We start from the raw sequence: 23862 nt of genomic DNA, 5'->3' as shown, positions 1-23862 counted from the left end.
GCCCCCACATCGGGAGCTCTGGAGCTACCCCCTGCCCCACCTCTGCTCCCCAGAATGGGCCTCCCCTCCCCAGAACCGAGACATACCCCCACACCCTCACCCCAACCTTCCCCTGGACAAAGACAACGGCTAACGAAACCCAGGCCAGGGAAGGAGAGGGATAAAATAAACAGACGTGATCAGAGGGGCCATCAGGAAGCAGGGCAGGGACTGGGGGTGCCGGCGGAGGGGTCCGGGGGTGTCTGCAGGGCGTGGACATCGTCTGCGCTTTGCCCAGACAGGCCTAATGAGATCCAGGTGGTCCCTTGGCCCAGGCCCACCCCGGGCCCCCGACAGCGTAAGTGGAGCGGGGGAGGGGAAGGGGCACTGCAGCCGCGGGGCGGGGCCGGGAGGCTGGCCGGGGGCCCAGCACATAACTCTGGGCGGACACAGTCTGGGACAGCAGACACCCAGCCGCTCGGAGCCCAGCTCGGAGTCCAGCTCACAGCATGGAGGTAGGGGGCCGGGAAGGGGGCCGTGTGGGCTGAGCCCACCGTGCGCAGAGGGCCCTCACGAACAGACAGGGGCTGTCACGAGCCTGTCCCAGAGGAGGTGGGGGTGGCAGGGCAGACCAGGGGTTCCTGGCAGGGCTGGCTCCTGTAAGGGGCAAGTGCAGGGAGACGGGGGATCTGGGGCTGGGTGCTGACCCTGCTCTCCGGTCGCCAGGCCCTCCTGGTCCTGCCGCTGTTGCTACTGCTCTCCGCTGGCCCCTGCGCACCTCAGGCTCTAGGGATCCGGGGAGATGGTAAGCTGCCTCGCTCCTGGCCCACAGGCTGGGTGACAGGCTGGGCAAGGGGCTGTCCCGGGCACTCACAGCTGGGGGTGGGGCTGGCTTAACCTGTTAAGATGGGGCGGGTGGGCCGGCCAGTTGGCACCCTGGCCTAGGGAGGGAGGCAAGCATGGGGCGCAGAGGTGTCCGTCACCTCAGGCCCCTTCTCCTCACCTGCCCCAGCTCTGGAGAAGTCATGCCTCCAGCTGCCCCTGGATTGTGACGACATCTACTCCCAGGGCTACCAGGCGGATGGCGTGTACCTCATCTACCCCTCAGGCCCCAGCGTGCCTGTGCCTGTCTTCTGCGACATGACCACGGAGGGCGGGAAGTGGACGGTGAGTGGAGGGGGGATGGGGGACACATCACATGGCTGTGAGCCTAGGACGATGCTCACAGCAGTGTGTGGAGCGCCGCCACCCCCAAACCCTAGGCACCTAAGGTAGGTTAGGGGCTGCATTGCATTGCATTGCATTATAACCTTGGGAGCAAGGTGCCCCTTACAAATGATGGTCTGGAGCCCAGAGAGATGCAGTAACTTGCCCAAGTCACACAGCCAGTGCTAGACTCCACCCCAGGTGCCTCAACTCCAGCCCGCCAGCTCCCTCCACCTGCTCTTGCCCCTGGGGCCAGCACACACCTCCTCTTGGCCCCCACTCGGTCCTTTCACAAACCACCTTAGCCTCACAGGGTCCATGCCCGGGTAAGGGCACTGCCTCTGGCCCCTCAGGCATCTAGGCCCACCCCCTCTGCTCCAGGTTTTCCAGAAGAGATTCAACGGCTCAGTGAGCTTCTTCCGGGGCTGGAACGACTACAAGCTGGGCTTTGGCCGGGCTGACGGGGAGTACTGGCTGGGTAAGGCAGGGCCCAGTGGGCTGGGGGACCCTGGAGCCAGGTCCCCGCTGACCAGCCAACTGCACCCCTCTTCCCAGGGCTGCAGAACATGCACCTACTGACACTGAAGCAGAAGTACGAGCTGCGGGTGGACCTGGAGGACTTTGAGAACAACACGGCCTTCGCCAAGTACGCTGACTTCTCCATCTCACCCAATGCCGTCAGCGCGGAGGAGGACGGCTACACCCTTTACGTGTCGGGCTTTGAGGATGGCGGGGCAGGTACACTCCACCAGCTGTGTGGGGCTGAGGATGGGGAAGGGCAGTGGGCTCACCCCACATCTCGGGGGGCCCTCCCAGGCCGCCCTCCTGCCTCAGCTGCTCCGTGCCCCTCCCCTCTGCCAGGCGACTCACTGTCCTACCACAGTGGCCAGAAGTTCTCCACCTTTGACCGAGACCAGGACCTCTTCGTGCAGAACTGTGCAGCGCTCTCCTCGGGTGCCTTCTGGTTCCGCAGCTGCCACTTCGCTAACCTCAACGGCTTCTACCTGGGTGGCTCTCACCTCTCCTACGCCAATGGCATCAACTGGGCCCAGTGGAAGGGCTTCTACTACTCACTCAAGCGCACCGAGATGAAGATCCGCCGGGCCTGAGGGGCTGGCCCCCTCGCGGCCCGCCGCCCCTGCCCCCATCCCACCTGGCCCCACCGGCAGCTCTGCTGCTCTCAGCACCGCCTCGGCTAGGCCCCCATGGCTCCAGCCAGACATCCCCATCACATCCCTGGCATCCACCTCTTGGCCAGGCCCCTTCTCCCTGCCATCCGAGGCTATGCTGCCGCAGCATCCCAAACCTCCAAAAGGCTCCGCGGTCCAGCCCGGACTCGGACCCTGTCCCAAAGGACGCGGGGCTGTGTCCCACTTTAGCCAGCTTCCTGACCGCGGCTTCTGGCGGCCGAGCCTGTAGACCTCTCCTGGCATCTGCCAGGCCACCCACGTGTGGCCACTGCTGCCACACCCCAGCAGTCCCACTGGCCGGCCCTTCACCTTCCTCCCACCCCCGTGTTCCCCAGGGGTGAGCACCATGGCCCGGCCCCATTGCACTCATGCTCAGCGGCCCCCTGCCTGCCTGACCCAGGCACCTGAAACGCAACACCCAAACTGTATTTCACCACAGCTCCCACAGGCCACCCTAAAATGCCACAGCCAAAGGCGGGCACACATGTGAGGTCCCCCCACCCGCCCCGGGGGTGAGTGTGACTGTGCGAGGGTCAGAGGACCGCCTCTGTGGGGCTGGGAGCAGGTGGGAGTGGAGGTCTCAATAAACCTCAGGACCTGAACGAACCGGCCTTACTGCTGTGCACGCGGGATACCCTTGCCTGCCCCCATGACGGCACACTGTCCTCGACTCCGAAAACACACCCCGGAGACAGGCACTAGAGGAGACCTTGTATTTCACAGGCAACCTTCCGAGGGCAAAAAAACTGTGTCATCATAATAATGTAATAATAATAATAAAATTACGATACTGAAAAGAATCACTCGGGGGAGGGGCTCCCCCTCTTGGCGTGGCTTGTGCTGGCTCAGGTGGCTGCCTAAGGCCACAGGGTGGGTCTGAGATGAAGCTGCAGAATGATCTGAGCTGATTCCCCGACTGGGTGCAGGCCTCCGGCCCTTGGGGATGGTCCTGCAGATCTTGGAGCTGGGTCTGCCCCTAGCAGCAAGGCACAGACTGCGGGCCTCAGGGCTCCTGGAGGTCAGGCAGGTCAGCCAGCAGCATGGGGGAGTCCATCTGGATCTCACGCTGCAGGGACTCAATGTCTGCAGGGTTCATGCCGTGGCCCTCGAGCCAGTCAGCGAGCAGGGAGGCTGAGAGTGAGGCTGAGTCTGCCTGGCTGTGGGTATGGCGGGGAGAGGGGGTGAGAGGCTCCTCCTGCAGGGGGATCCCCAACCGACAGCTCTACCAGACCCAGAGACCCACCGGACCCACAGCCCAACTTGAAAGGTCAGACCCAACTCTTACCTGTCCTGTGGCCCGTCAGCCACACCCATGTCAAAAGATTGGTTTAGGAATTCCTCCAGGTCAAAGCCAACACCATAGCCAGCTCCACTGCCCTTGGGGGTGCCCGAGAACACGGGGGGCAAAGGGTCCTCCACCTGCAGGAAATGACGGCAGCTCACAACGCAGGCACCACCAAGAGCCGACTGAAGTTGGCAGGGCGCCCCACCATGACACCGCCCCACCCATGACCGGGCCTGGACAGCAGCGGTGACAGCGCCAGCCTCGACAAACACTGAGCATGGGCTGGGGTCTCCAACAATCTGCTTATCAGCATTAGGCTCTTTCTGCGAGTGAGGGGTGAGTGAGGGGCAGGTGAGAGGAGCTCAGCTCTCCTGGCACCAGGACACACACGACCTCTCCCGGCCTCAACAATCTCAGAGTCCACCTCCCCCACATTAGACCCAGGCATCCCTACGACCAGGCCTCTCCCTCACCTGTGACTTGGACAGCTGCTGGGTCACCAGGGTGACATCAGGTGACTCTGATGTGGAGGGCTGTGGGGCCCCCCCAGGGTCTGGAGGGGGTGGGCCAGAGGGGAAGTAAGGCAGAACACTCAGGGCACTGGGGCCAGGCAGCCCAGGGGGCGGCACCAGTGGCTGGGGGGCCAGAAGGTCGGAGGCGGTGGTGGTCTGGGGTGCAGCAGGGCCAGCTGCAGGTGCAGGGGGTGGGCAGGCCGGCTGTGGCAGGGGCCCAGTGGGCTGGGTGGCAGGGCCAGCAGGAGGGCTGGGGGGCCGGGCTATGGGGGGTGTGGGCGCAGGGGCAGGGGGCTGGGCCATGCGAGTCCAACGCTCCAGCAGGCTTCGGTCGTTGTCACTGAGCACCAGCCCAGCCAGGGGGTCGGCGGAGGGGCCCCCCGAGACCCCCGCGCCGCGCTCCTTGCGCTCGCGCTCCTGCCGCCTCTTCTCCCGCTCCTTGGCCCGCTCCTGCCGCCGTCGGCGTTTCTCCTCCCGCTCCCGCTGGCGCTCCTGGGCGGTCACCGGTTTCCGAGGCTCAGGAGCTTCCAGGGGGGCACTGGGGCCATCTGTGGGGAGGATGGGCAGGTGAAGGTAACAGCCTATCCAGTCAGGGGGTCCCCCTCTGCCCCCCACTCCCCAGATAGGCACCTCGGAGCCGGCTCCGCAAAGACTTGAGCAAGGCAGCCTTGAGGGCAGCCTTGGTGTTGTCTGAGATGGCCCCCTCCTTCTTTGGAGGGGCTGGTTCACTGGCTGGTGGGGGCGGCTGCAGGGTCAGATCGATGGTGTCAGGCGCAGGGCCGGGACATGGCAGTGGGGCTGGAGGAGGGGACTCCATGGCACAGTCTGCACTCGGAGCCCAGGGGCTGGGCATTTCCACATCAGGGCAGCCGGGCTCACTGGCCACAGGCTGCAGGGAAGGCTGGAAGCGGATCTGCTGGCGGATGCCCTCGCGCCGTGCGTGGAAGTCCTCGATCTCTGCCACGATGGCCTCCTTAATGCGCTCCCGCGTGAGGGCTTCGCGGTCAAAGGCAAAGTCAAAGGGTGGGGCACAGTCAGGCTCATCGTCAGGGTCATGGTACTTGGCTAGAAAGGGGTGGCGGAGGGCGGCAGCTGCAGAGACACGGGCGCTGGGCTCGAAACGTAGCATGCGCCCCAGTAGGGAGAGCGCCTGGCGGTCGGCACCCGGGTACACCGTCTCCCAGGGCACGGGCTGGCGCGGTGGCAGGCTCTGGATATAGGCCCGCACCCTCTCAGCTCCCACAGCCTGAATCACGGCCGGCGACGGGGTACCCAGCACCGTCATGATCAGCTGCAGCTGGTGCACGTAGTTTTTGCCTGGGAAGAGCTGGCGCCGGGCCAGCATCTCCCCAAAGATGCAGCCCACAGACCACAGGTCGATGGCCTGCGTGTACTCATGCAGCGAGAGCATGAGCTCGGGGGCGCGGTACCAGCGCGTGGCCACATACTCGGTCATGAAGTACTGGTGCTCAGCGGGCGAGGTGCACAGGCCACGGGCCATGCCAAAATCCCCAATCTTGAGCTCGCAGTTCTCGTTCACCAGCAGGTTGGAGGGCTTGAGGTCGCGGTGGATGACCTGAGCCGAGTGCATGTACTTGAGGCCCCGCAGCAGCTGGTACAGGAAGTAGCGCACATGTTCCAAAGTCAACGGCTGTGAGGAGTGGATGATCTGGTGCAGGTCGCTCTCCATCAGGTCCAGGACCACATAGCTAAGGGGCAGGGGAGAGACGCAGGCTGTCTTGCCCAAACTCCAACCCCACTGTCACCATGCCCTCCCAGCTCCAGACAGGTCAAGGTCTTACTCTTGGACTCTGTAGGGTCTGCCCACATGGTATCAAGATTCTCTACAACTTTTCCATGGACTCAAGTGAAATCACTTTTCTCTCCAGGCCTAGCTTTTCTCATCAGAGAAAAGATGAGGCTGGACTAGACCAGTCTGGCCCCCGGAGTTTAGTTTGGGGGCCTGCTCCGCTGTGTGGTAGTGGCTGCTTGAAAGGCTATGATGAATATTTAAACCCTTCTGCAATCTGCAGGACAGTGTTCTGTGACTGACTAGTGACGTCTGCTACTGGAATAGGAAAGAACAGACACAGGATGAATATCCTACATTCGCCATGCTATATACTGAGATTCTGGGCTTCCCAGGTGGCACTAGCAATAAAGAACCCACCTGCCAATGCAGGAGACGTGGGTTCAATCTCTGAGTCTGGAAAGATCTCCTGGAGGAGGGCATGGGAACCCACTTGAGCATCCTTGCCTGGAGAATCCCCATGGACAGAGGAACCTGGCAAGCTACAGTCCACAGGGTCGCAAAAGAGTCAAGACATGACTGAAGCGACTTAGCATGCACACATACTGAGATTCTATAAAACTGTCACTTCTACAGTTTCTTTGAGGAAATCATAGGTGTCCCTGGCAAACACTTAGGGAGCACTGGTCCTGGAGTCGTGGGAATTTCCCCAGCCTACCCTCCATTAGGTTCAGCTGCCCTTCCAGAACTTCAGCAGAATGGCTCCAGCCTTCAGAAAAGGTGCCAACTCTGCCTCCCTCCCTATCCCCGCTCCTTACACAGATTTGAACTCGCCATAGGGTACAGTGGGCCTCAGGATGTCCTTTATGGCAATGATGTTGTCATGCTTGAAGTGCTTGAGGATCTTCAGCTCTCTGAGGGTCCGTTTGGCATTGGTCACCACGTCAAAAGCGTTAGGGATCTTCTTAATGGCCACCTGCTGGCCTGAGGAACAGGGGAAAAGCAGATGGCACCTGGGATAGCTGGTGAGCTGCAGAGTAGCACATGGCCTCTTTCGATATCCTATGCATGTGACAACAGCTACTACAGAGGACCTACTATGTGCCGGATCCTGTGCTGAGCACAGTAGGTACATGACCACATCTCCCTTTTCACCTCCGTCCCGAGGCAGGTACTCACAGCTCAAAGTCACAGACTTAGAGACCTGGACACAGTAATTTGTTGGGCACACTGCACAGATAGTTAGTGGTACCTCCCTACACTCTGCATCTCAGGCCTCTTCATCCCACCACCAACCCGATGCCCGCTGTTTGTTCCAGAACACACTCCGGGGAACCTTCATTCTGATCTAACCCGGACTGTCACCTTTCTAAGGAGGAAGCAGACTGCTGTGCTGGCAGAGCCACCAGAGTTTCTAGAGACCGGAGCCCAACACAGAGGTCGGCCCCCAGACAGCACCCAACCCCTGCTTGCTGACTTGACTGAGATTTCACATCCCAGCTTCCCTGCTGGCTGCTGGGGACACGGCGGGTCCCACCCCCCGGGACCTGGTTCCCACACATGCGAGCGGCCGGGAGGGTCGCTCACCGGTGAGGCGGCGGCGCGCGGAGGACACCACCCCGTAGGCCCCGTTGCCAATAGTCTCGATGATCTCGTACTCGTCCCCCACGTCGAAGGTCACGTCGAAGGACCGCGCCTTCAGCAGGGCCAGGTTCTTGGCCGCCACTGAGGCGGCGGTGCCAACGGGTTCCGCCTTCACCGGCCCGGGGGGCTCCCCGGAGCCGTCCTCACCGTCGTCCTCCTTCAGGGGCTCGGCCATGGCGTCTGCGTGGACACGCGGGCGAGGAGGGGCCAGGCCCCGGACTCAGGGGCCCCTCGGAGGCTCCAGACCCGCAGGCCGAGCGGTACACGCAGCCCGCGTCCCGCACGCTCTGGAGCCCCCAGCTCGACCCCGCGCGGGACGCGGGGTCGGCGGTGGGGGAGGCGCCGCGAGGCGCGGTCCAGGAAGAAAGCGAGGGGCGGGGCGCCCGCTCTTCTTGGTCCTCACTAGGCGGATGGTGCCTCACCCCGACGCCGCCCGGGCCCTCGACGCCGCCCGGGCGTCCAGTCCCCGGGTCGGGGTAGGGGGGTGGGGCCCGAATACCCGTTCCCTCAGTGGGTCTGGCCGCCGCCACCACCTCAGCGGAACGCTCAACTCCGGGTCTCCCGCCCCGCCCCCTCAAGACCACGCCCCTCAGTCTCTGACCAATCCCTGAGCGGCTTTTGCTGAGGTGCCCACCCCTTCCACTTGCTCCTCCAATCTGCGTCTACCTTCCGAGGACGCCACGCCTTCACCCGCGCCCGCGCCGTGGTCCAGTCTCCAGGAGGGAACCACCCAACCCGCGCTCGGCGTTTAGCCGGGGCGCGGCCGCCTGGCTCAGTCCTCGGACGCAGGCGCGCCAGCAGCCCCCGCCGCCGCGAGACTGCGAGGCACCGCCTCCTGCGTGCGTGCGCGGGCATCCGCTCCGATCTTCCAGGTCCTCTCAGGTCAGTTGCTGGTGGCCTCGGGATCTTGGAGGGCTGAGGTTACTGGTTGCTACCATCACTCAGTCCCCCTCCTTTAGGCCTTTCTTCCCTTATCAGCCCCTATCAGCCCGGGGATTGCGTCTCCCATTTTCCCGATGGGCCCCGGGAGCCTGGCGCTAGGGAATGCGTGGTCCCAGGTAGACGGTGATCCGTCACATTCAACCACAGAGATCCCGGTCCTCCGGGTTCTAGAGCGTCGGCCTGAAGCCTCCCCGACTTCCGATATTTGATCCTGTCAGCTCAGCTTCCGGCGTCCCGGGCTTCGGCCAGCGTTTCGCCAGCCTCGGCCGTGAACCTTTCGTGGAGCGGCTCCGTCCAGCGACTCCCGCGCTGTGATTGCAGGGCAGCGGGCAGGGCCACAGGGTCAGCTGCGCCTGGAGGAGGCAGAGCTCCGCCGGAGCCAGTGCCCTGCCGATCTTCAGGGCCCGCGTTTGACCTAGCAGCGAGTGCGCGCCCAGCGCTGACCCTCTGCGTCCCGAAGCGGCTTGGGGGAGGTCGTGTCTTCTCCAGTGACAGATAAGAAAGAGCCAGGGGCCGGGGAGCCCAGGAGTTAGTCCTGAAGGCCCTAGGGAGGGTCCATCCCTTAGACCGGAAAGGAATTTTGTTTACATTCCCCACTGTTGTGGTGGTTTACTTTTTACTAAGACATACTTACAGGAAGTTCCACATAACTTAAGTGTATGAATGAGTTCACAAACTGAACATATCCGTGTATCGAAGTCAGGTGGAGGAAAACAAAACAAAAATCCAGAACATTACCAGCCCTTAGGAAGCCCTTTCTCTTTTCTAGTGGTTACAACTTCTTTCTGTTAACTCTTTTCCATACTTTGGGGGTCGGGGGTTGCCGTGAATTCTAGGAGGTTCACTGGGGCCCATACATTAAGATGGAAAAGTGGAGACTGCATTTAAAAAATACAACATCAGGGAAAATGTCTGGGAGCATAAGGTCAGCTCTAGGACAAAAAAATACCTTGTATTTAGACATGGAAAGATCACTTGGACCTCCTGAGTTAACTGTACCTTTGGTTCTGGTTTTCCTGAAAGCATAGCAAAAAGCCAAATTATCTGTTACATGATTTGCCTTGACCATTACTAAACCATATTCATGGGAAGTGGACATTTTCTGCACTGAGTTCTGAAAACATTTCCATGATGGTGTTTCGTTAAGTGACACGGTAGACAATCTTCCTTAACTCTGACGTATGTGTGCGTTAAGTTCTCCAGTGTCCATCAGTGAAAAGAGAGGGCATAAAACTGCAGGACCCAGAAACATGTCTTCTCAGGGAACCCGATGGCCAGTTCTGTGATAATCTGGTCTGCTAAAGTAGTAAAGCATAAGATAGCAGAAAAGACCCATACATTTTGAATGCTTTAAATACTTCTTTAGAAATATTTCAGCTAGGATTGGTATACAAGTTATAGATGATTAAATTTTCTCTGGCAAAACCTCCCTGTTTCTCATTTACTTTTTAAAAAATATTTTACTTATTTGTTTGGCTTCACTGAGTGGTCTTAGTTGTGGCACATGGGCTCCAGAGCATGCAAAGTCAGTAGCTGAAGCACGCAGAGCTTAGTTGATCTGGTGCATGTGGGATCCTACCTAGTTCCCCAACCAGGCATTGAACCCACCGTTCCCTGTATTACAGGGCAGATTCTTAACCACTGAACCACCAGAGAAGTCCCTTCATTTACTTTTGAATCCACCATGAGCTGCTTTACTTGTCTCGCTACAAGACCCTGACTCTGTCCTGAGAAAGTTGTCAGTTATCTAACATTCTTCAGCCTTGTCTTATGAGCTTACTTCATATGACACAACTGACTACTTTAAGAAAAAGTTTTTTCATGTGGCTCAAAATTCAAATCATAATAAAAAGATTCAAGTGAAAATCCTGGTCTCATGCCAGGTGGCTGATTTTATAGTTTCCTATAAACAGTGTCAGACTTTATTTTTGGGGGCTCAAAAATCACTGCAGATGGTGATTGCAGCAACGAAATTAAAAGACGCTTACTCCTTGGAAGGAAAGTTATGACCAACCCAGACAGCATATTAAAAAGCAGAGACATTACTTTGTCAACAAAGGTCCGTCTAGTCAAGGCTATGGTTTTTCCAGTGGTCATGTATGGATGTGAGAGTTGGACTGTGAAGAAAGCTGAGAGCCGAAAAATTAATGCTTTTGAAATGTGGTGTTGGAGAAGACTCTTGAGAGTCCCTTGGACTGCAAGGAGATCCAACCAGTCCATCCTAAAGGAAATCAGTCCTGGGTGTTCATTGGAAGGACTGAAGCTGAAACTCCAATACTTTGGCCACCTCATGCGAGGAGCTGACTCATTGGAAAAGACCCTGAAGCTGGGAGGGATTGGGGGCAGGAGGAGAAGGGGACAACAGAGGATGAGATGGCTGGATGGCATCACCAACTCGATGGACACGAGTTTGAGTAAACTCCGGGAGTTGGTGATGGACAGGGAGGCCTGGCATGCTGCGATTCATGGGGTCGCAAAGAGTCAGACACGACTGAGCGACTGAACTGAACTATTGGGCTTCCCTTGTGGCTCAGCTGGTAAAGAATCCTCCTGCAATGTGGGAGACCTGGGTTTGATCCCTGGGTTGGGAAGATCCCCTGGAGAAGGGAAAGGCTACCCATTCCAGTATTCTGGCCTAGGGACACGAATGAGCCACTTTCACTTTCATTGGAAGTAAAAAAGAAGCAATAAAAATTGGAAACAGGCAAATACAACTACTATACATTCTTTGTCCCCTTGACAAAATATAGCAAATCAATTTACACGTTTCCTGAAATCATTAAGTATCAAAAACCAGAGGGATCTCATTCCTATAACAGTCTTTTTTTTTAGATACAATTCACATACTGTAGAACATTTATAGTGTACAATTCAGTACATGAATTTAGTAGGTTCACAGAGTTGTGCAACCATCACACCACCCAATTTTAGAACATTTTCATCATTTCAGAAGAAAGCCATTAGTCACTCCTGATTTCCCCTCACCAGCCTCTGGCAACCACTAATCTACTTCCTGTGAGCCCATGGCAACCACTAATCTACTTCTGTGTCCCGACTGTCTATTCTGGATGTTTCAGATCAATGCAATCATACACTCCACGACCTTGAGACCTTTTGTATCTGACTTTTTTCACTCAGTCTAATGTTTTCCAGGTTCATCCTTGTATCAGAACTTCATTTTTATTTTTAAAGCTGAATATGTTACACTGTATACATAGACGGAATTTGTTTATCCCACCATCAACTGATGGACATTTAGGTTCCTTCCACTTTTTGGCTGGTGTGAATAATTGTGCTCTGGACATTCACGGACAAGGTTTGTGTGGACCTAGTCTTTCCAGAATCTTGGGTACAGATCTAAGGATGTGATTGGTAAACTTTTTAAACATTTTGAAGAACTGCCGAACTGTTTCCTTTAGTGGTTGCACCAATTCACTATCTCCCCAGTGTATTTGACAGTTCCAATTTCTCCACATCCTCACCAACACTTATTATTTTCTTATTTTTCTTTTTTAAATTGTAGTCATCCTGGTGGGTATGAAGTAGTATGTCTGTGGTTTTGATTTGCATTACTCTCATGACTAATGAGGGCTTCCCTGATGACTCAGAGGTTGAAGCGTCTGCCTGCAATGTGGGAGACCTGGGTTCGATCCCTGGGTCGAGAAGATCCCCTGAAGAAGGAAATGGCAACCCAATTCAGTATTCTTGCCTGGAGAATCCTATGGACGGAGGAGCCTGGTGGGCTACAGTCCTCAGGGTTGCAGAGTCAGACACGACTGAGCGACTTCACTTTCTTTCATGACTAATGATGTTGAACATCTTTTCATGGGCTTATCAGCCATTCTTCTTTGGGGAAACATCTGTTCAGTGTCTATTCAGTTCCTTTCTGTTTTGTTTGTTTGCTTTTGGTTGTGTTGGATCTTTGTTGCCTCGAGAGCTTTTTCTCTAGTTGCAGCAAGCTGAGGCCACTCTCTGGTTGTGGTGTACTGGCTTCTCTTGTTGCAGAGCATGGGCTCTAGGGCATGTGGGCTTCAGTAGTTGCAGCATGGGCTCTAGGGCGTATGGGCTCAGTAGTTGCAGTTCCTAGGCTCCAGAGCACAGCCTCAATAGTTGTGGTATAGGAGCTTAGTTGCTCAGTAGTATGTGGAATCTTCCCACTGGCAGGCAGATCCTTTACCACTAAGCCACAACAGAAGCCCTCATTGGCACTGAACCCACTTTTATTTTTATTTAAAACTTTATTTTAAAAAACCTTTATATTTTTATTTACACATTTGTTTAAAATTTATTTAAATTTTTTACTTTTATTATTTTTTGTGGTGCCACCATGCAGTCTGCAGGATCTTAGTTCCCTGACCAGGGATTGAACCTATGCCCTCAGCAGTGAAAGCTCAGAGTTCTAACCACTGGACGAGCAGGGAAGTCTCACCTCACTCTTTTTTACAGCTGCATAGTACCTCTTTTCAAATATAACCTATTTAACCAAGACCCTATAGGTGTACAATACTACTTTAAGATTTTTGCTCTTGCAAATGATGTTGCACTAAATTATCTTGAACATATCATTTTGTGCACTGCAAATTTAAAATACCCAGAAGTGGATGTGTGCCAAGTTAAAGAGTATTGCACCTGTGATTTTAATAGGTAATGTCAAATTTCTGTCCTTCGTTGTTGTTGTTTAGTTGCTAAGTCATGTCAGACTCTTTGCAACTCCATGGACTGTAGCTTGCAAGGCTCCTCTGTCCATGGGATTTCCCATGAAAGAATACTGGAGTTCAAAATTAGGAAAGGAGTACATCAAGGCTGTATAGTGTCACTCTGCTTATTTAACATGCAGAGTACATCATGTAAAATGCCGGGCTGAGTGAATCACAAGCTGGAATCAAGATTGCCAGGAGAAATATCAACAACCTCAGATATGCAGATGATAACACTCTAATGGCAGAGGAGCAAAGAGGAACTAAAGAGTCTCTTGATGAGGGTGAAACAGGAGAGTGAAAAAGCTGGCTTAAAACTCAACATTCAAAAAACTAAGATCATGGCATCCAGTCCCATCACTTCATGGCAAATAGATGGGGAAAATTGGAAACAGTGACAAATTTTATTTGCTTGGGCTCCAAAATCACTGTGGACGGTGACCGCAGCCATAAAATTAAAAGATGCTTGCTCCTTGGAAAAATAGCTGTGACAAACCTAGACAGCATATTAAAAAGGAGAGTCATCACTTTGCCAACAAAGGTATGTATAGTCAAAGCTATGGTTTTTCCAGTAGTCATGTATGGATGTGAGAGTTGGACCATAAAGAAGGCTGAGCGCTGAAGAACTGATGCTTTGGAACTGTGGTGCTGGAAAAGACTCTTCAGAGTCCCTTGGACAGCAAGGAGATTAAACCAGTGAATCCTTAAGGAAATCAACCCTGATTATTCATTGGAAGGACTGAGGCTGAAGCTGAACTCCAATGCTTTGGCCACCTGATGCAAAGGGCCAGCTTATTGGAAAAGACCCTGATACTGGAAAAGATTGAGGGCAAAAGGAGAAGGAGGGACCAGTCCTGGAGTCTGTTCTCTATGGAAGGGCTATAGTCTCTGTGTCAGGCCTTAGGGTGACCTTCAAAAGGGCTGACACCACATGCCACACCTCCCAGGACTGTTGCTGCTCCTGTCACCACAGCAGGCCACTGCTGACCCATGCCTCTGCAGGAGACCTTCAGACACTCACAGGAAGGTCTGGCTCAGTCTCTTGTGGGGGTCACTGCTCCTTTCCCTGGGTCCTGGCACGCATAAGGTTTTGTTTGTGCCCTCCAACATGTCTGCCTTCGCCTTCTTCGTCAGTGTCCCTGTTCATGGCTGAGAAGGGAGCTCAGCAGGGGAGGCTGTGGTAACCTAGGAGCACACAGTGTGGGTGGGCGGGGCAGGGAGCCACCTCTGCCTCTGACTCCCTCTGCCTGGCTCCTCGCCCCACTGACTGAGGCCAACAGCCCTGAGTCACCCGGTGAGTAGCCCGGATCTGCAGAGGCTGTGGAAGCTGCTCTGGGGCCCACTTGCCAGCCTGAAGCTCCTCCCCCTTCCCCTTCCCCCAGCAGACATGCACTTATCTTGTTAGACAGAACTTTGTCACATGGCCACCCCCCTGCAGGGGTCTGAGAAATCAAAGGCTTAGTCAGGCACATGGCTGCCCACCAAATCAGGATTTGTTAGAAATGGAGAACAGACAATGAACAGGTAGAAGGGCCAGAGCCACATCTTCTGGTCTAGAGGGCAGGTGGGTGATGCCTTAGTCCCCCAAACCAAGACAGGACCTTCTCAGGGACCCTGGAGACTGGGAGGCTGAGTTCCCTCACTCAAGGTCCACAGCCTCCCCAGAACAGACCAGCCTCCTCTCTCTCAGCCCTAGGGGGTCAACACTCCTTCCCAAAGGTGGCAGGGACCAAGAGTCCCCTTGGCCCAGAGTCCATCCCACTGACAAGCAGTGCAGCAGGGGTGGGTGTGAGGGAAGTGCTGGCCAGCAGCTTGAACTGCCCCTTGACTTCCTGGAGGACTGCCAAGCCCTCCAGGCCACACACAGTCACACTGTGACACACACACACTCGTACAGCCACAGCGTGGCGCTCACATGCCCTTACAGTCCATTCAGTTCCCAGAACACAGACACACGCCCACCCAGGACGCGCAGAATTCAGGGGCACCGCTGTGCACACAAGTTGACTGTTAACCCAACTCCAGTCTGTCTCTCCCCACTCCCCCGAGCTTCTATCCAGCACCTAGTGCTCTGTAGACGTCTCCAGGGGATGCCCCACAAGGCTCCCGGGCCTCTGACCACTGCCACGTTCACCAATGCCCCGGCCAGGCCCCCATCTCACCCGCACGCTGACCGACCACTTCCACACCCGCTCCAAAGCCAGAGCCTCAGTCACTCACCACATCGCCAAGCACATGCTCCGTGCAGGGCAGTCTACCCGGGGGGTGGGGGGTGGCGCACGGGGAGGGGTTGACTGTGAACACGACATGTACAAATCTCTGCACTTGAAGAACTCAGATTTAGCCTGGAAGAGGACAACAAAATCAGTCACTGAACTATACAGTGACTCAGGTGACAGGTCCCAGGCATGGACCCAGGAAGAGCTGATGGGGGAGGAGGTGGTGATTTTCCAAAGAATGATCAAGAAAAGCCAACCAAGATGGTGACCTTGGAGCAAGGACTTGAAGGTGGGAGCAGGAAGGAGCCCCATGTGGATGGAGCAGCAGGAACAGCATTCTGGGTAAATGGAACAACAGATGCAGGGCCCAGAGGCAGGGTGTGCCTGGCCTGTGTGAGAATCAGCGAGGGGGTGGTGATCAGGATGACTGCTCGCTGCCTGGTCCCAACTGCCATCACTTCCCGCCAGGACCCTTGCTGTCATCACTGAGTCACTGTCCTCTTAGCTTCCTCTCGCTGCTGTGACTTCCTCCCTGCCCAGCAGCCAGAGTGACCTTTCAGCAAACACAGATGAGGTTTCAACAAACACCAGATGGGTGTCCCCATCTTGTGGGATCAAGTCCACGCCCCAGGCCCATGATGCCCTGCTGGTGGAGAGTGGGGGATAGATGGAGGAAGTGGCCTTTGTGATGGGATTGGCTGCCTGGAGGCCAAGGGCAGGGCGTGGTGCAGCCCCAGCTGTGTTCCTGTGAGGTCATCCCCTTCATGCATCTGCCTGATTTTCTCTCTCAGATCTGCTGGAAAAGCCCGGAGGAAGCCGATGATAGGTATGTGCAGCCCGGGGTGGCTGGGGTGTGGGTTGTTGGGGAGCGGGTGGTGGGAAAGCTCCTAGGAGGAAGGGACCAGCCTGGGTGAGTTGCTCAGCAGCAGTGTGGCCCTGCCCCTCCTCTGGCACCTGTGGGTGGGGCTGTAGACAAAACACAGGAGGCCCTACTGTGCTTCAATTTCAGATACCCAATGAGCAGTTCTTCAGTTATGGAGGTCCCACCTGCGTCCTGTGTTTTTCTTTGCTGAATCAGGCAGCCCTACAGGAGGACCACATGTGCCTCCACACTGGCCTCCCAGCTACCCTGGCCCCAGGTCTTGACCCCATGTGGGGACCAGAGACTCCTGGTGAAAACCCAGTGGCTTCACATCTCTCCTGGGCTCCACCCAGTACTTGGAGGCCTCGGTGACCTGCATCGTGCACACTGTCAACCCACCTCCAACCCTCACTGCATGCTGGGAAGTGTTCTCTGAAAAAATAAAGTCAATAAAATGTAAAGAATGGAAAGTCCTAATTTTAGCATTTGCCAGTTTCTGTAGCTGATTTCAAGCCACGAACACGTCGCTGGAGGCCAAGTTGCACAGAGTTCTCTGTGAGTCAGCACAGGTTGTGCCAGCCGGTGCCTGTCAGCCTCTCTGATCCTCGAGCACATTCCGCCCCAGGGCCTTTGCACCGACTGTGCTCTCACTGTGGCGTGGGAACGCCTGCCCCACACCTGCACAGGACTTGCCCCTTCGCTTTCAGGACGTTGTGCACCATCCATAATAACCCTCCCCTCACTCTCCAGCCGTCTTCTCTGCTTTATTTTTTCCCTCGTAGCAGCTCCCACAGTCCTAGATTATCGAACAGGTTTACATGTTTGTCTCCCCACTAGAAAGTCACTCCATGAGGGCAAGGGTCATGCCTGTCTTGTTTTCCACTTAACTCCAAGCACCTAGCCCAGTGCCTGGCACACAGTAGGAGCTCAATAGACACCTGCTGAGCGACCGATAACTCTCAGCTCAGTAAGCTTGGCTCCCATGAGCTTGATGTTTATTTTGTGCATTGGGTGGAGTCACTCAATACACCCGACCCCCACAGGAGCCAGCTGGACACACAAACTTCAGCCCTGCTCCACTCCCACTCTGCTGTGCAGCCTTGGTGAGGCTCTTTCCATCTCTGAGCCTCCTGGATTTGTACCTGGTGAGGGAGGATTAACTAATATTTTCCACCTCCTGAGTTACTGTAGGCACCACATGGCTGAATGGATAGGAGAGCACTTTGCAACACATAGCCACTAAAATTTAGGAGCCCCCATCACCCCACTATTTCTCAGAAGGAAAGACATTTTGTAGTTATCAGAAACATCCTAGAACTGTCAAAAGTCTTCATAATCAGCTAGACATGATGTAAAAGCATAAATCATTCAGTAACAGCTTTTTAAAAAAAATCTAGTAGAAAACTTGACTTTTCATTATTTTCATCGAGTAGAAAACTGAGGAAGTGACCTTAACAAAGCAATCTCCACTTAGAGCAAGTCTTCTTGACCACCATGTGGATACGCTTACCCGGCTCTGTCTTGTCTGGCATACTTTAAAAAAAACAAACAAACTCATCTTTCTGTTGTCCCTTCCCCATCCCTGAGGACTTCAGTACATTTCAAAATGATGCCAGGACCTCCCTGGTGGTCCAGTGGCTAAGACACCAAGCTCCCAATGCAAGGGGCTTGGGTTCCATCCTTGGTCGGGAACTAGATCCCACATGCCACAACTAAAGACCCTGCATGCCACTATGAAGATCGAAGACCCCAGATGCCACAACTAAGACCCCATGCCAAATAAATATTTTTTTAAATGTCATTCTAAATTCTCCCAGCTCTCAGCTGTCTCTTTCTAGGGAGCCTCTCCCACTGTCCCCTGGACCCCATCCCCCTCCATTCAACCTCCTGTCTCTTTTCTGGGCACCCCAAAGGAGTGATGTCCCAAAGGAAGGAACCATCTGTTCAGGACCATGCAGACTGGCTGGCACGTGCCACCCCCTCCCATGAGCCAGTCAGGCCATGCCTCTGCCACCTCAAGACCCAGGTGAGGGATTAGATAACAATGCCACAAATGAGCTTTCTCTAACATCTTTTGAGCTTTCTCTAACATCTAACATTCCCTACCTAACATCATCTAAAAATTCACCCATGCAAAATTAGGAGAGTTCAAGGAAACAGAGATTTCCCAGCTGTGGACCCCAACGTCTACAACCAGGGCTGGTTTCTGCTGGTAGGTGTGGCTTCCGGCCATCGGCAGGCACCTGTGAGGACAGGCTGGGCATATTTTGATCAATTAGACCTCTGATCAGGTTGGTCAGGGTCTGTGTCATGTGAGTTATGCAGCATTTTAAATGTTGCCCCTTCCTCAACAACTGCCTGGGACCAAGCATGCTTCATTATTCCCTGGATTATTTCCACACCTGAAAGATGTGCTGCATCTTTCAGCACAGCAGGAAAACAAAAGCTAGACGTGGAGATGTGCTTGTTGAGACCAACAGCAGCAGCACGTGGTTCTCAGTGGAGAGGAGAATGGGTGACTCATTCTAACTGCGTCCTCCCTCCTATCTCACCCAAGTTCAAGCTCCTAGGCTCCCTTGCAGCTAGAGGAGGCCCCGAACCGTAGTTCCAGGTACTGGGCTGTGCAGGATGCCCTGTCCTATGCCAAGTCCTGCTGGGGATGCCCAGCCTCTCCCCCTTCTCTGCTTAGAACATGGCCCTGTACCTGGAGCTGAACTGGCGGTCTTGTCATGAGGACAAAAGCCACGTGTTAAGCAGGTGGGAGAACCAGGTCCCTGGTGGCACGGCTGAGCTGGCGTCAGCTCAGGGCTGTCTTGATTTTGAGACAAATGAGCCTTATGTATTTAAATCCTATTTGGGTTTTCCGTCACATGCAGCCTAACTGCCATGCTATGAACCCAACATGTGAACTCCTGGCAAGCTTCACTTCTCTGCCTGGCTTTGGCTGATGTTGAGTTTATGTCCCATTGATTGAAAATGAATAAGGTTTTTAAAGACCTGCAGTGTTTCTCAGAGTTTAGCCAGCAATTCAACTTGCTGTCTCCAAGCAAGGTGGACACCAACTGCATCACCACCTTCACTATAGGGACCATTGATCCCCTGTGTTGAGCCCTGCGAGGTCAGGATCTTATGACCCCCAGTTTCCTGGAAACAGACTCAAGAGAAGTTGAGCCATAAATAAGCCCAAGATCACACACCCAGTGAGGGGCAGAGCTCAGACTGGAACCCAGCTCCCCCTGCTGGTTAAGCCCTGGAAGCAGCGGCCCGGCATTTCCCCCTTGATCTTGAGGATGAAGGAAGCATGCGGGTCCTGGGGCTGATCTGGAGAGGCCAGGGACCCCCCTGGCTCTTCAAGTGACTCGTCAGGAAAAGGATAGTCCAGGCCAGGCCCTCATCTTCCTAGTGAGACACTGAGGCTTGGAGAGGGGCAATGACCTGCCGGGACCATGCTGCAAGCTGGAGACAGGCTGGAGATGAGACATCTGCCTTGGGCTATGCCCTGACACAGACCTACTGATTCAGCTGTGTTGCTGGAGGCTGGGGTCCCTGAGTTCCCCGACTCCGAACTGCCCTCTGGATGGAACCTGAGGGCTCAGCCCTGGCCTTCAGCGTTCTAAGGTCCCTCCCAGAGGTCCCTCTCCTTTGCCTGCTTGTTCACTTACTCGTGAGTTCACTCAACAAGCACTTAGTGAGTGGGTGCTCAGGCAGTTGAGCGTGGTCCAGGAGCCCGGTCAGGCCACAGCCCCTCTGTGGTGGAGAAGGCCCCTGCCCAATGAGGGCTTGTCTGGAGGACAGGACAGAGGAAGGTCAGATGGAAAGAGTGGAAGGAAAAGCATGTACAGAGACCTGCAATGCACTGAATTAAGCCTTTAAAAGGGGTTGGTTTGAGGTTATGTGATTTCCACCTCAATGAAAACCAAGTATATGTAATTTTAAAGAAGGTGGCATGTGTGTGCAGGCACCCAGTACCGCGAGGATGAGAGGAAGGGGAGATGGGCAGCAGCAGGGGGTGCTGAGGGACCCGACAGGCCAGAGGACCTGGGCTTTGTCCCTGGTGACACACAGCTGCAGGCCTGGCCTGTGGCCCATCCCACAGGGAGCTGACACACACCCTCTGCCAGATAGCTGAGGGCTGGGCTGGGAAGGAAGGCCTATGAGGGTTGTCAGAGGAATGACCTTGGGGACCTTGGGGCCCAGAGACCCTGATTCAGATTGCAGCTCTGCTGCAGACTCCCCGAGATCCTGGGAAGGCCCCTCCCCATAAAAAAGGAGCAGCGGTGCTCTCATGGAGTCAAGTGTCGTGGGTGCTCCAGAGCTTTGTGGGGTCTAAGGAGGGGAGAGAAGGAGGTCTGTGGGTGCTGATGTCACTGCTGGCCTCTACCTCTCACCTGAGACGGCAGGTCTAGGGGTCCCCAGCCCCCCGCCCCAGCAGGGGCCAAAGTCTGTGAGTGGGATGCTTGCCTGAGGCCGTGCACCCTGGGGCAGGCCCTGCCTGGCGCGTCCTCTTCCCCAGGCCAGTTCCCCTTTGTCCAGGAAGTGGGCCTTAGGACGGTGGTGGCAAGGGGGTGCCGGAGAGGTTAAATGTCCTGGGCTGATGGGGGAATGGGGGGTGAGGGAAGGCCAGACCCAGCGGGGACAGTCTGCTCTACCTACAGATGAGGCTACTGCTGCTGCTGTTTGCTGAGGAGCTGCAGACAGGAAGGGGGCTGCTGCGGGGAGGAACCAACCCCTCAAGAGCCCAGAGTCCAGGTTCTCCAGACTCATAGCCCAGACATGGGTTCAAATAACAAGAAAGCTGTGCAGGGTAGAGACGTGCCAGGTACTGGGCAGGGTGCGTGCCCGAGGGTGAACCAAGCTAACAGGCCCAGGTGGCCAGGAGCCCAGCACGTTAGTTAGGAGTGTGCTCCCTGTCTGGAGAGAAATGCAAGCAGAGCTGTACACACAAGTATAATGAGCTTCTGGGGTGGAGATGCAGGGAATCTTCCGGGGCAGAGTGTGATCAAGGGATCAGGGGATGCGGAGAGGAGATCAACATCAACTAGAGACAGAGAGCAGATACTGGGGCCCCAGGACCCAGAGCTCAACTGAGATTTCTTGCCTTGGGGTAGGGCCCAGGCCGGCAGACGCCCACAACAGGGAGGGCCTAGCCAAGTGGCCTTGACAGGCCAGCATCTTTCTGGTACCACAGAGAGGGGGCCCACATCTCCCAAAAGTGGGTGCTCATAGGTGCCAACTGCTTTGGCAGGTGGTTGCAGGGGCCAGGGAGGGTGGTAGAGAGGGGCTTGGGGATGGGGGGCCCGAAGGGAGGGCCCAGACGCTTCACTTCCACTCTCCACAGCTGGCCTCAGTCCCACTTCAACATGACCCTGAGCTGAGACTGACTGGCGCTGCAAAGTTGTGAGAGCAAGTCCAGTGTGGAGGAATTGCTCCTGTCCCCAGGAGGGTCCAGGACTTTTGGGTCTGGTGGCCTGGCCCTGGCCTGGCTGGCAAACCCACCATTTCTCAGCAGTGCTATGCAGCCTGTCCCTCCAGCCACCGGGCCCAAACCTTTGTTCCCATGGTAGCTCTGTTGGGTCCAGGGGTTTGAGACTGACTTCAGGAAGGACAGGAGCAGAAGTCTGGGGTAGAAGTGTCAGGGGAGACGCTGGGCTGGGCCGGGCAGTCGACCAGGGTGGAGCTGGGGCGCCACAGAGCGGAAATCCCGTCTCTGACCCTGAGAACAGCCCAGCTCTGACTGCGGCTGGCTGGCACACAGACATGGGCATCAGGCATTGGTGCCCGCTGCACCGGGGCCAGCTTCCAGCCCCACCCAGCCCTCAGGGCGACACTGGGCACTCTCCCCGCCCCTCCCTTGGGCCACAGTGTGTCCCCAGTCTCAGTGGGCTTGGCCCTGAGGGGACTGTGAGAGTACAACGGAGGAAGAAGCTGCACTGGGAGGGGCTAGGGGTCCAGAGAGAGGACAGGAAGGACTGGAAGTCCAGGAGGGGTGGAAAGTTTTGCGGTCAGGTTGGTGCCAACCTGCTGAGGGTTGGCTCCCCTCCCTGTGCAGACCCCTACATCCCACCCTGAGAACTGCACGGCATCCTGCCTAGGCCACTGCACACCAGCACCTGAAAAGACCCCCTCCTCCTCCCTCTGACTGTCCTGACCCGAAGACCCGCCTGCCCAAGGGTTCCTGATGCACCAGACCCCATGCCAGCCCACCCCGCCTCACGGTGAGGATTCCAGTCGGGCCCCACCAGCCCCACAGTCCCTCCTAAGGCCACTAGGTCTGGTCATCTCGTACCTTCTAGGGGACTACTGATCTGCACCCCTAATGGACACCCCGAAGATTCCTCCCCGCCCCCAGGAGACTCCCTGTCCAGGTTCTGTGCAAATGTGGGGCAGCCCTGGACAGAGCCAGGTTTGCAACTCTTGGGAGCCCAATTATTTGATAACAGCAAGCATTTTGTTGAAAACTGATTTGTGTAACACCGAGCCTCAAAAGCCACTGGGAGGAAAGTTTGGATGAGTGGTATCATCTGTGGAGAAGCATCTTAACTGGAAAGGGAGGGTGTGTGTGGGGGGGACATGGCCAAGGCCTCAGGGAGGCAGACTCTCACCTGAGCCCCCGGCCCACCCATCAGCCTCCCCAGCCTCAGCCTCTTTTATCAGAGGTGTGAACACTGGCTGCCCACGCCTTGTCCCCTGTCAAGTATCTTTGCTCACCTGGCAGGGCGTGGGGGTGACGATCAGTGGGTCTGGGCTGGCTGTGACCCCTCCTTCCCTTTCCTGCACAGATGTCTCCTGGGACAACCCCTGGTCTGCTACCAAGCCAGCAGCTGGCTGCTGCAGGGTGTGATGACCTGAGCATCCTGCTGAGGGCACGGCCTCCCTGATGTCCAACCCTTCATTCTCTGGATCCCAGATAAGGTTTCTAATTCCACCTTTGATACCTCGGCCAAGAAACACCATTGGCGCTGGCCCAAGCCCAGGAAGGGAAGCAAAAGCAAGGGTCCCAAGCTGATGGAGTCCTCGCTTGGCTCTGTACCTACAGCTGACTGAGTCCCAGTCACCTTGCTTCTGAATCTGCTTCCTCTTTTGCGCAACGCCTGTTGGTCAGTTGCTCAGTTGTTTCTGGCTCTTTGTGACCCCATGGACTGCAGTATGCCAGGCCTCCCTGTCCATCACCAATTCCTGGAGCTTGTTCAAACTCATGTCCATCAAGTCAGTGATGCCATCCAACCATCTCATCCTCTGTCATCCCTGTTTTCTCCCACCTTCAATCTTTCTCAGCATCAGAGTCTTTTCCAATGAGTCAGTTCTTCACATCAGGTGGCCAAAGTATTGGAGTTTCCGCTTCAGCATCATCCCTTCCAATGAATATTCAGGACTGATTTCCTTTAGGATTGACTGGTTGAATCTCTTTGTCGTCCAAGGGACTCTCAAGAGTCTTCTCCAACACCACAGTTCGGAAGCATCAGTTCTTTAGCGCTCAGCCTTCTTTATGGTCCAACTCTCACATCCATACATGACTACTGGAAAAACCATAGCTTTGATATTGCGCAACGGAGACGTATTCAATAATCCATCCACT

At 55.6% G+C, this 23862-nt stretch overlaps 2 protein-coding genes and 1 long non-coding RNA gene across 5 annotated transcripts; 2 read left to right on the top strand and 1 right to left on the bottom strand.

The window, feature by feature from the left end:
* Positions 1-202: 202 nt before the first annotated feature.
* On the top strand, positions 203-2977 carry MFAP4 (microfibril associated protein 4). Of its 2 annotated transcripts, none has more exons than XM_065911022.1 (6): positions 203-337; positions 706-784; positions 992-1146; positions 1567-1663; positions 1741-1923; positions 2047-2977. In XM_065911022.1, the coding sequence occupies exons 1-6, from the start codon at positions 287-289 to the stop codon at positions 2292-2294; spliced, it is 813 nt and encodes a 270-aa protein (XP_065767094.1). In that variant the 5' UTR covers positions 203-286; the 3' UTR covers positions 2295-2977. The 2 variants fall into 2 exon arrangements, with proteins under 2 accessions (XP_065767094.1, XP_065767095.1); XM_065911023.1 differs by lacking the exon at positions 203-337 and adding an exon at positions 426-494.
* Positions 2978-3074: 97 nt separating this feature from the next.
* MAPK7 (mitogen-activated protein kinase 7) lies at positions 3075-8300 on the bottom strand. Of its 2 annotated transcripts, XM_065911020.1 has the most exons (6): positions 7510-8300; positions 6741-6906; positions 4803-5881; positions 4134-4720; positions 3661-3794; positions 3075-3532 (listed from the first exon to the last, which is right to left on the bottom strand). In XM_065911020.1, the coding sequence occupies exons 1-6, from the start codon at positions 7739-7741 to the stop codon at positions 3379-3381; spliced, it is 2352 nt and encodes a 783-aa protein (XP_065767092.1). In that variant the 5' UTR covers positions 7742-8300; the 3' UTR covers positions 3075-3378. The 2 variants fall into 2 exon arrangements, with proteins under 2 accessions (XP_065767092.1, XP_065767093.1); XM_065911021.1 differs by lacking the exon at positions 7510-8300 and having other exon boundaries at positions 6757-6872.
* Positions 8292-22457, top strand: LOC136150258 (uncharacterized). Its single transcript, XR_010659768.1, has 3 exons — positions 8292-8448; positions 16216-16250; positions 16434-22457. It is a non-coding gene; the product is annotated as an uncharacterized lncRNA (long non-coding RNA).
* The last annotated feature ends 1405 nt before the right edge of the window (positions 22458-23862 follow it).

Source organism: Muntiacus reevesi, chromosome 18 (genome assembly GCF_963930625.1).
Source record: "Muntiacus reevesi chromosome 18, mMunRee1.1, whole genome shotgun sequence".
Taxonomy (NCBI): Eukaryota; Metazoa; Chordata; class Mammalia; order Artiodactyla; family Cervidae; genus Muntiacus; species Muntiacus reevesi.
This window is presented reverse-complemented; position numbering and strand designations above follow the sequence as displayed.

Excerpts from the sequence above, each read along its gene's own strand:
- MFAP4 (XM_065911022.1), top strand. The coding sequence starts at position 287 with ATGAGATCCAGGTGGTCCCTTGGCCCAGGCCCACCCCGGGCCCCCGAC. Across the intron at positions 338-705 it reads CACCCCGGGCCCCCGACAGC|GCCCTCCTGGTCCTGCCGCT; the intron begins GTAAGTGGAGCG and ends TCCGGTCGCCAG. Across the intron at positions 785-991 it reads TCTAGGGATCCGGGGAGATG|CTCTGGAGAAGTCATGCCTC; the intron begins GTAAGCTGCCTC and ends CACCTGCCCCAG.
- MAPK7 (XM_065911020.1), bottom strand. The coding sequence starts at position 7,741 with ATGGCCGAGCCCCTGAAGGAGGACGACGGTGAGGACGGCTCCGGGGAG. Across the intron at positions 5,882-6,740 it reads TATGGCGAGTTCAAATCTGT|CTATGTGGTCCTGGACCTGA; the intron begins GTAAGGAGCGGG and ends CCTGCCCCTTAG. Across the intron at positions 3,533-3,660 it reads GCTGACGGGCCACAGGACAG|CCAGGCAGACTCAGCCTCAC; the intron begins GTAAGAGTTGGG and ends CCATACCCACAG.